Here is a 12,161-nt window from a genome sequence, read left to right as displayed (position 1 = left end):
GAGAAAAATCCTGGAATGTTTTCCTTAATTTCTTTTCCACTGAAGAAAGAAAGACATGAACATCTTGGATGACATGGGGGTGAGTAAATTATCAGGAAATTTTCATTCTGAAGTGAACTAATCCTTTAATATTTCAGTATAAAAATACACCAGTACTGTACTACAAGGAAATATTTCCATTTGAATGTGTTAAAACAATTAAACAACACAAACCTGCATGAAAAAAATGCATAATTACATTATTTCCAGTGTAACGACTCATGCATAAGGTCATGTGACAAACATCTAGCATACCGCTGTTTAAAATATTCGCTTCACAGGCAATACATGAACTGATAAAATTTCTACCTTGAGTCGCTTTGGATAAAAACGTCTGCAAATTGCATAAATGTACATATAAACTGGTATGCAGTAAATAGTGCGTACTGCACAGTATTTAGTAGCTGCACGTGACAGAGGCGATGACTCAACGCTGTGTGGGCTCCTGTCCCTTTAAATCTCTTCGGCTTTTTCCGGAGCGTCTCGGTGAGGTTCGCTGTCAGAACCGCTGCTGCAAAGAGGGCAGTGACCGTATTTGTGCACATATCTATCATTTCTCGGGTTAAGTGGGAGCTGTGTCATAATAAAACACATTTACGCCTGTAAAGTGAAGCAACCTGCCTCTCCACAAATGCAAGCGATTAAATGCGTGGTGGTCGGCGACGGGTGAGTAGTGTTTTTGGGAGCTGATGGAGAGGAGCATCCTTGGAAAACCCGTGTGGGTTATTATTGCAATGCATTGATGCCTAGTTCTGGCCTTTGCATTTGATCATTTGCTTAACGAAACACTCTTTATTTTATCTTAAGCATGTTCGTGTGTGCAGAATGCATGTAAAACTAAAATATTTATATGCATAGATATTAAAATGGGACGTAAAAAATTAATAATTGCTTTATATCTTCGTGTGTTATTGTGAATCACTGATGCACGTGCGGCTTTCGTTGTTTATTAGACATTAAATGAACGGAAATGTTTCATTTTTGAGAGAATGTGTTGTACTACTGACCCATGTTGGATGGCAAAAGCCTGAAGCAAGAAACGCTATGGTTACCACTCCCTCTTACGCGCGCGAGTGTGCACGAGAAGTGTGTGGAGCGCGTGCATGTGAGCGATAGTTTCCCTGCTATCCATGGGAAGTCCGACTCGTTTAGCGAATCGGTTCTTTTGAAGAATCGGTTCAAGAATGTGATTCTCTGTTATTTTATCTCTCCGGGAATCTGTTGAATAATGAACATGCAATTAACAGTTATATCAAAGCAAACTAAGACAAAACAGAAAGAAAAATAAAGATAAAATACATTTTATGCATTAAAGATCAAAGGATAGATTTAAGGCTTTTTGTGCCTTAAATTTATGCTAATTCCTGTCTTAACCCTTACAGGGTTTCTGGGGTCTAAATGACGTTTGCTAAAATAATAATAATAATAATAATAAAAAACGTTTTCTTTGTCCAAATAACTTTGTACAGTTGTTAACACTTTCTAGATCTACAAATAATAATAAAAAAAAATTGGAGTGATATCTTGTTTTTATGTTAGTGTAGAAAAAAAAAGTCACACTCAGGGTTTTTAGGGTCTCCAGAGACCCCAGACAACAAAATAAATGTTTTTTAAAAAACAAATGTAATTTTACTCTGTTTATTAATATTTTTACTCCACATTTTTGCAGTTTTTGGAGGATTTATCATATTTTTTTAATTTATATAAATAAATAAAAAATATTTGTTTAAATTGGTTTTTATACAAAAACAGCTTTTTATGTAAAATTCACTTTATAAAAGACCCACATTTCTAAGTTTCATTCATGGGGATAACATGGATAATTTGACATGCTTTAGTGTGAGATTTTTGCCCATCTTTTGGAAAATGCAGTTTTAAAAGTAAAAAAATGATCACTTTATCCAGTAGATGGCAGCAGAGCTCCACTATTTGCTGTTTTACTGACTGAAAGACTCTTTTCACAAGTATTTTTCAGCTGGATTCATATCTAAATATTATGAAAAAAAAAAATTACTTTTTGTCAAAGTTTAGCATTTGTTTGTAATGAAAAAAATACATTTTTCAATAATGTGAATTTTGTCCATTTTCTAAGCAGGGTCTCATAATGTAACAATATTGAAAAACTGATTTTTTTTTTTTCATTACAAAAAAACTGACAAAAAGTAATTTTTATTGTCATAATTGTGATTTCATAATATTTAGATATGAATCCAGCTGAAAAATACTTGTGAAAAGATGTCTTTCAGTCAGTAAAACAGCAAATAGTGGATCTCTGCTGCCATCTACTGGATAAAGTGATCATTTTTTTACTTTTAAAACTGCATTTTCCAAAAGATGGGCAAAAATCTCACACTAAAGCATGTCAAATTATCCATGTTATCCCCATGAATGAAAGTTAGAAATGTGGGTCTTTTATAAAGTGAATTTTACATAAAAAGCTGTTTTTGTATAAAACCTATTTAAAAAAAATATTTATTAATTTATTTATATAAATTTAAAAAATATGATAAATCCTCCAAAAACTGCACAAATGTGGAGTAAAAACATTAATAAACAGAGTAAAATTATATTTGTTTTAAAAAAAAAAAACAATTATTTTGTTACAAAATTACATTTTGTTGCCTGAAGTCTCTGGATACCTCAGAGACCCTGAGTGTGCATCCAAAACGAAGACCGCACAAGGGTTATATTAGTAAAAGTAGTTTTTTAATGGCCATTTACATTTGTAGAAAAATAATTTCACAAAAAAATACAGAAAATCATATATATATATATATATATATATATATATATATACCTTATTTTAAAATCAACATCATCTTAAAAAAACATTGCATTTCAATGTTTTGTATTATTTTTGTAACAAAAAAGTCAAATCTATACGAATCAGACGTGTCTGAAAAGAAACGGTTCAGTGAATCATTCAAGTGGTAACTCGTGAACCGCTTCGCGAACGAGTCCTTGATCGACTCTTTGAGGCCAGCGTGTTTCACTGGAGCTCTGCAGGCGTGTGGTTTCCCTCAGGCCAGTGTGAATCTGGGACAGGGTCTGTCACTATCTGACTTACTAACACCCACACAAAGAGCACACAAGCAGCAGGAACTATATCATGAATAAGGCTGCTTCATGCAAAAGTAATTTTATGACTTAGTGGTCTTTTCACTATTATTTCCTCTCCATCCGTGAGTTTTCTTTACATTCACATTAATGCATGTCAGAAACCCCTAGTTCATCTGCCTCTTGTGCTTTTCCTCAGGGCGGTGGGTAAGACCTGTCTGCTCATCAGCTACACCACAAATGCCTTCCCTGGCGAGTACATCCCTACAGTGTGAGTATATAGTGTGCATATGAGCTAGAATTTGGTGTTTAAGTCATTGAGATATCTATCTATCTATCTAGTATATGATACATTTATGGCTCATATAGTATGATATAGTGAGAAAAACACTTTGATGAAATTCTGAGGCTTGCCTTGTAATGTAAATCATTGAGATCTTTATCACAGTATAGGAGATATTTACATAAAATGCATAAACATATCAGTCGTTACTCTATATCTGTGAATAATGTCTTAGTAAGATGATATTTAAATGCTTAGTTTTATGATCAAAGCTCTGTAATTTTAAAACATTTAATGTAATGTGTTGTATTAAAGGTTTAGTTCAGCCAAAAATTTAATTCCTGTCATTAATTCCTCTCCATCGTGTCGTCCCACACCCGTAAGACCTTCATTCATCTTCAGAACACAAATTAAGATATTTTTGATGAAATCCGAGAAAACCACTGCAGTCACATGCCTGTTTTAACGATGTCTTTAGTTCCTTTCTGGACCTTGAAAGTGTTGATTATATTGCTGTCTATGGACGAGTCATATACCTCTTGGATTTCATCAAAAATATCTTAATTTGTGTTCTGAAGATGAATGAAGGTCTTACGGGCGTGGAATTAATGACATAATGTTCATTTTTGGGTGAACTAACACTTTAATGATGATTGAGAGATGATTTCACAGCTAAAAGACACAAGCTGAAGGTTTTACAATTATACTAAAAGGCTTTTACTTGCTAAAAAAGTCTAAACTTTCAGTCAGAGACAGAAGGACTGTAGCAGATTGAGTCCAACAGGTTCATCAGCAAAGTTTTGATCATGTTGTTAATATTATACATTAAGCTTTATAGGGCTAAAAATGAGAATTTTATCCTTTATAGGGTTAAAAATGGACAAACTCAACCATTAAAGGATACATTTTAACACAACGGTTGAGTTTGTCCATATTTGACCCAAATTTGGGTTAAAATGACCCAGCATTTTTTAGAGCGAAGTATTCAACATATGGTTTATACACCTTCATAAAGGCACAATAATTCCCAATGGTGCAAATGTTGCACCTAATGAAAGTTATTTTTGTAGCTAACCAATTAGTTCTTGTATATGTTTTGTATACATTTTTCTACAATAATAAGGTTCTTGTGTCTGATCACTCGCTCATATGGGATGATTTATGGGTGATCTGTTGTGCTGTGGACATGAAGCGCATGTGACAGCACTGATTTGCATTTCAATAAGACAATTAGTTGAGCATTCTACAGATCTAATGAACTGTATCCTGATGCTTTGCAGGAAGATATTCCAAAAATGTGAGCCGGACACTGGAATGTATTTCTGAGTAATTGCTTTGCCATTTGTCTCATTCTGAATATTCTCCAATGCTTTATTGAGCTTTAAATCAATGTGCATTTTTTAGGTTTGACAACTACTCTGCCAATGTGATGGTCGATGGCAAACCAGTGAACCTTGGATTATGGGATACAGCAGGACAGGAAGACTACGACCGCCTCCGTCCCCTCTCGTACCCGCAGACGGTGCGTGACATCAAATTCTTCTCTTTTTATAGTACTTTATTTATTAGAGTTCAGATTAACTGCAAAAATGAGTAAATAAAGACAGTTGGAGACAATTTTAGGCAAAATCACTTGTAATGTGACATAACTGACACCAAATTGATCCGGTGATCCGGTCATGTTGGGTGATGATGACACACATAAAGTTATATCAAAGCCGTGCAGAGATAACAGCCTAAGAGGCAGTTTGGCATCATTTTGCATCAATTTTGGCATCAATTTGGCTTTGACAAACAATAACTCACAGAATTATGACGAAATGCAGTTTTGTGGAGTATCCTCATAAGAGCAGTCTTAAATGAGCGATTAATTAAACGAACTTAAAGAGTTGTGAGGAAATGAGATGCGCATCATGTTCGGCAGCGGCAGCTCTTAAAGTGACAGCAGCCTAATAAACCAGTTGCTGTGATGATGTCATTAATGTTCATCAAAGAACTAAGATAACACAAAATTGTAGCTTTAATAAGAATTAATCTATATTTCATTTATCATTTATGCAGTGAAGACTGTAAAGTGTTTGATAACTTTATTCAATTTCTGTATATTTCCTTCCTGTTAGACAGAAATATAACATTTATTATAATGAGTTTGTGTGAAGATTGTTTTAAGTTCCCTTAAATTAAAAGTTGATATTTTTTAAAGCCTAATAAATGTTGAAATTGATACTGTAATGTTGAATGTCTGTAATTAATGTTTTTAAAAAGAGACATCAGTAGCAGAATTAGTATCAGTGATACTAGCCTTCATTCATAAAAAGATGCCATTAAACAAATATGTAGTTGTTTCTACATTAATTTGAAGAGTAATTGTGAAATTATTACAATATTAAAAACTCCAATGTTTTTAATCCCGATTAAAAAAATGATCATATCTCCTGACCACTAGGTGGCACTGTGCTGAAACTGCAGGTACCATCAAGTCATGGTTGTCATAACACACACCAACCCTGCGTTCCATTCGGAAGGGATCATCCCTATGCCCTAATCCCTACAAAGGGTTTACCCTCCGGAGTGAGAGCTCGAAGGGTGTAGGGGTCAAAAAAACGCACTTCTGCGTCATCTTAACGAGACGATCAAGGAGGAACATTTTCCCCTCGGTTTACTCTTTGTATTAATGCGCATTCATTTACTGTAACATGCCGGTGTTTTACTTTAAATATATTGTGTATTTGAAACATTTGAATGGACTGATAAAGGGAGCTGTAAAGTATTTTTGTTGAAGTACAATGTCGTTTTTACCATAATAATGTACCAAATCTAACTCGTATAAATATTACAGTAGCATAGAAAAATATTATACATACATTTATAGGTAAAATCAAACTCCGAGCCTCCTGTACCCATTCTGTGACGTCAAACAACTTCCCTGAATGTATGAATTAAATATAAATTAATCTTTGTATATAGATCACTCTCTACAGGCAGGTGTAATTTTTCAAATTGAACATTGGACGGTACTTTTTTATCTTTTCCTAGTTGAATGTAAGACTTTTGTGCCATCAAATATACTTATTAAAATGACAGCCTCCATGATTGTCCTCTTATCCCCGCAGAACATCAGGAAGCGGATAAATAATTAAATCAGGGTTGTGTATGTCAACAAAAACAGCCTGTCGAATGATTTTCCCTCTGTTTTCTCTACAGGATGTGTTTTTAATATGCTTTTCTTTGGTGAGCCCAGCATCCTTTGAGAACGTCCGTGCAAAGGTTAGTAGTTGTTTTTGAAAAAACAACAGGCAGAAAGCTCAAATTTTGATACCGTAATGTAATATAAGACTCATTTTCTGTGCTCCAGTGGTACCCCGAGGTGCGACATCACTGCCCCAACACACCCATCATCCTGGTGGGCACCAAACTGGACCTGCGAGATGATAAGGACACCATAGAGAGGCTGCGGGACAAAAAGCTGTCGCCCATCACCTACCCACAGGGCCTGGCCATGGCCCGAGAGATCGGTGCGTAGAGAACGAGACTCGCTTCACTGTGTCTTTGTGTCTGAGTTATGAGTGACAGCAGGAAATCTGTGGCATGTTTCTATAATGGAGTTATTGAGCTGAGTGGGATGCTGGTTATGTTGTCATATGTTGGAGTTGCTCAGTGGAGTGGGCAGCACAAAGATGCCGATTGTCTTACCGATGGAGGTCCAGCATGAGCCGGGAACGTGGGGGAGGAGCGGCAGCCGGAGAAAGATGTTCAGAAAACAAAATGGCCTTTCCTGAGAGCGCCGGCGTCAGCTGCTAGAGAAGGGCTCTTTGTCGTGTCGGTGTATCCCCAGTGTGAATGTTTTCTCACAGCCTGCCAGAAACAGTAAATGGCTGATTTATGCAAGACCAGGAGTTTATCCTAGAGTCTTATTCACTAAACGCTACTGTTGAAAGAGAGAAATTAGTGCTTTTATTCTGCAAGGATGCATTAAATTAATCAAAAGACACAGTAAAGATATTTTATACAAAAGTAGTATTTTAAATGCTGTTCTTTTGAACTTTCTATTCGTCAAAGAATCTTGAGAAATAAAATGTATGACGGTTTCCGCAAAAATATTAACTGTTTTCAACATTAATGTTTCTTGAGCAGCAAATCATCATATCACTGACACTGAAGACTGGAGTAATGATGCTGAAAATTCAGCTTTGATCACTGGATATAAATTATAGTTTAACATATATTAAAATAGAAATTATTTATTTTAGATTGTAATAATATTTCACAATATTACTGATTTTATGGTATTTTTGATCAAATAAATGCAGCCTTGGTGAGCAGAAGAGACTCTTTCAAAAACATTTAAGTTTTGAATGGTAGAGTATAGGGCTGCACGATCTAAGGGAAAAAGTGCAATTTTCCTAAAATGAATAAATAAGTAAAAATAAAAGTGTGATTACGTTTAAAAGTTTATAAGTTTATACGTTTTTTTAATTCCAGGTTGCTGTACTTGTTTGTAGGGCTACACAAATATGGCTAAAATTTTGTGATTATAAATCAATATGGCTATAAAATAATATTAAATTTAAAAAAATAAAATTAATATTACTGTAAAATTACAACACTAATATTCATGGCTGTCTTAATTTAAACTCTTAATTTTCAGACGTTAAACCATCAAACTTTTATTTTGAAAACTGCAGGGAGCTCTTAAAGGGTTAGTTCACCTAAAAATACATTTCTGTCATTAATTCCTCTCCCTCATGTCGTTCCACACCCGTAAGACCTTCATTCATCTTCAGAACACAAATTAAGATATTTTTGATGAAATCCGAGAGGACTCGTCCATATAATCAACACTTTCGAGGTCCAGAAAGGCACTAAAGACATCGTTAAAACAGTCATGTGACTGCAGTGCTTCAACCTTAATGTTATGAAGAGACGAGAATACTTTTTGTGCGCAAAAACAAAACAAAAATAACCACTTTATTCAACAATCTGTGTCTTCTCATACGTTGTTTACGTCCAGCGCTTCCAGGTTCTACATCAGAACGCCGACTCATTATTGGCTGGCTCCTGCGTCATGTGATCAGCTTTGGCCAATACTGAGCCAGCATTCAGACGTAAACACGGAAGCTTCACTGTGTCACTGCGTAAGATAATGACAGAAGAGAAGAGATTGTTGAATAAAGTTGTTATTTTTGTTTTGTTTTTGTGCACAAAAAGTATTCTGGTCTCTTCATAACATTAAGGTTGAAGCACTGCAGTCACATGACTGTTTTAATGATGTCTTTAGTACCTTTCTGGACCTTGAAAGTGTTGATTATATTGCTGTCTATGGACGAGTCTCTCGGATTTCATCAAAAATATCTTAATTTGTGTTCTGAAGATGAATGAAGGTCTTACGGGTGAGGAACGACATGAGGGAGAGGAATTAATTTTTGGGTGAACTAACCCTTTAAAGCTTCTCTTTTGTTGATGAACATTTCTCATTACAAGTATTTATTTTGATTAATCGTGCAGCTCTAGAACACTTTTAGTGTTTAATTTCTCCTAATAGTAATTTAAGGTACATACTTTCTTGTCTTTATGCCGCAGGTGCCGTGAAGTACCTGGAATGCTCCGCTCTGACTCAGCGAGGGCTAAAGACTGTCTTCGACGAGGCCATCCGCGCCGTCCTCTGCCCTCCGCCCGTCAAAAAACGCGGCAAGCGCTGCACTCTCTTCTGAGTGAAAGCCATGACGATTCCCGGCACCCAAACCCACTCAAACTACAATATTTTTAATCAGCCTCTTGGAAAATATATTGTACTTCTCTCACAGTTTCGGTGACAGGCGTCCATGAAGTTCTAATGCACATCTCATGTATACGAACCATTGGCTAGTCGGAGGGAAACCGTGAGGTAGATTGTTTTTCGCGGGCTCGCGCGCCCAGAGAGATGTAATATTCCATTTCATATTGTTTATATGAGAAGTTTTAGTGGTACAGTGTAATTGTTGACATACCGTAAGGAAGTGTTTCTTGGTGTCGTAAAGGAAGCGTGTCAAAGAAACGGGATTTAGATGGTCTTGTACAAAGCTAACCATTCGCAGTATTAGCATTCCTGTCTGCGTTAAAGGGTTAGTTCACCCAAAAATGAAAATAATGTCATTAATTACTCACCCTAACACCCGTAAGACCTTCGTTCATCTTCAGAACACAAATTAAGATATTTTTGATGAATTACAAGTGAGGCCTGCATTCACAGCAATGATATTTCCTCTCTCAAGCTCCATTAATGTACTAAAAACATATTTAAATCAGTTAATGTGAGTACAGTGGTTACATATTAATATTATAAAGCATTGAGAATATTTTTGGTGCGCCAAAAAAACAAAATAACGGCTTATATAGTGATGGCCGATTTCAAATCTTTCGTGTTGAATCAGCGGTTCGGAGCGCCAAAGTCACGTGATTTCAGCAGTTTGACACGCGATCTGAATCATGATTCGACACAAAAGATTCATAACGCTCCGAAGCTTCATAAAGCAGTGTTTTGAAATCAGCCATCACTATATAAGTCGTTATTTTGTGTTTTTGGCGCTCCAAAAATATTCTCGTGGCTTTATAATATTAATATTGAACCACTGTACTCACATGAACTGATTTAAATATGTTTTTAGTACATTAATGGATCTTGAGAGAGGAAATGTCATTGCTGTGAATGCAGGCCTCACTTGTAATTCATCAAAAATATCTTAATTTGTGTTCTGAAGATGAACGAAGGTCTTGAGGGTGAGTAATAAATGACATTATTTTAATTTTTGGGTGAACTAACCCTTTAAAGTCAACATGAAACCGCGACCCATTTCACATCTGCAACGTTGGGAATTGTTTGGATTGTGAAAATTGTTGTAGTGGAAGTAAATTTAGTTTTGTAAGTTGATGATAGACTACAAAGATTAAATAGGGTCTGTTTGATTTCATATTGACTTCAAAGCAGTCATGAACACTAGATATTTTCTTCTTCTTCTCAACTCTTTAAAAACTTGGCCATTCCAATCACTGGAGAAGAAAACTGTGAACATTGTGTCTCTACTTTTATGTCGATACAAACTAATTGATGAAGTCAGTGTTTTTCTTTCTTTTCTAGTTTTCTATGTACAGATGAACAACCTTGATCCTGATCTGTGATGAAGGGTTTATGTTACAGCTTCACAATCCAAAATCTCTTTGAACAAATGACTTGCATGCCACAACGAGAAGCCTGAATGTCTCTTTAATTGAAGGACATGCATGGGCATTTGTTCTTGATCGTTCCCACTACGGAAATTGTTAGTACATGTCTGCATGTGGCGTGAGTGTGGGCGTTCGTCCGTGACGTGATTGGCTGTTGGGTGCGAGTTGTCTACGTGGTCACAAACAGTATCGGTGCTGCAGCACTTCCTTTCTCTCACCTAACTTTGTAAATAACTCTCAAAATGGACAAAAAAAGATGATGATCTTCACAGCTGCCAAAAGACATTTCCATGATGTAAGATAGTATATTTACAAAAAAAAAAATGTTTTAGATGAGGAATGCATTAATTAATAAATCTATTCATGTTTTACCCTTACACTTCTGACCCTGTGCTTTACTTCATTTAATAAATTGAACTGAACACCGTTACTGACAATCCTCATTTTGGCTGCGTGAGATTCTCCAGCTTTGTTGTTGTTGAGCTGTTTAAGCTCCGCCCTCTTCTGGAAAGGGGGCGGGAGCAGCAGCTCATTTGCATTTAAAGGGACACACACAAAAACGGCGTGTTTTCGCTCACACCCGAATAGAGGCAAATTTGACAAGCTATAATAAATGATCTGTGGGGTATTTTGAGCTGAAACTTCACAGATGCATTCTGGAGACACCAGAGACTTATATTACATCTTGTGAAGGGGCATAATAGGTCCCATTTAAGGCCTTTTTTTTATATAATAGCAATACAGCAAATCTTGGCTGCATGAATGTTTATATTGTCGCAAAATGTAAACTGTAAAGTTGGATATATGTGACCCTGGACCACAAAAGCAGTAATAAGTTGCATGGATATATTTGTAGCAATAGCCAACAATACAATTGTTGATTTTTCTTTTATGCCAAAAATCATTAGGATATTAAGTAAAGATCATGTTCCATGAAGATATTTTGTAAATGTCCTACTATAAATATATCAAAAATATATTTTTGTGAGTGGATATGCATTGCTAAGGACTTCATTTGGGCAACTTTAAAGGTGATTTTCTCAATATTTAGATTTTTTTGCACCCTCAGATTCCAGATTTGCAAATAGTTGTATCTCGACCTATCATAACAAACCATACATTAATGGAAAACCTATGTATTCAATTTTCAGATGATGTATAAATCTCAACTTCAAAAAATGTACCCTTATGGCTAGTTTTGTGGTCACATATAAGTATATCATATACATACAGTACACTCATGTAAAGTGATAAACAGCACATCTCGACTGCTTGATTGCTTGCTTCATTGAAAATATAAACTATATTATAACAGCTCTAATCTGCTAAAAGCGACTTGAAGATATTAAGATATTATAAACAAAACAATGTGCATTGTGAAAAGCGCTATGCATATAAATTTGGTCAGGATATCTGGATTTAATCACTACACTGTGAGTGTGAATGCTGATCTCTTCTGGCCGTACATGATACTACAGGACATAAAATCCACTGTATTGTCATGGCAACTGGAAGTGGCTAGAAGGAGAGACCTTCACAGTCTCATGAGGAACATATGAGGAGGTCAATAAAGCAACAGCTC

General features: G+C 35.6%; 1 protein-coding gene across 1 annotated transcript; it reads left to right on the top strand.

Moving 5' to 3' along the window:
* Positions 1-516: 516 nt before the first annotated feature.
* rac3b (Rac family small GTPase 3b) lies at positions 517-9,579 on the top strand. The gene is made up of 6 exons (XM_048169918.1): positions 517-705; positions 3,296-3,367; positions 4,784-4,901; positions 6,584-6,646; positions 6,735-6,894; positions 8,960-9,579. Exons 1-6 carry the CDS (start codon positions 671-673, stop codon positions 9,088-9,090), a joined length of 579 nt encoding a protein of 192 aa, XP_048025875.1. The 5' UTR covers positions 517-670; the 3' UTR covers positions 9,091-9,579.
* The last annotated feature ends 2,582 nt before the right edge of the window (positions 9,580-12,161 follow it).

This window comes from Megalobrama amblycephala, linkage group LG20, assembly GCF_018812025.1.
Source record: "Megalobrama amblycephala isolate DHTTF-2021 linkage group LG20, ASM1881202v1, whole genome shotgun sequence".
Taxonomy (NCBI): domain Eukaryota; kingdom Metazoa; phylum Chordata; class Actinopteri; order Cypriniformes; family Xenocyprididae; genus Megalobrama; species Megalobrama amblycephala.
The sequence above is the reverse complement of the archived record's forward strand: the minus strand, read 5'-3'. Positions and strand labels throughout refer to the sequence as shown.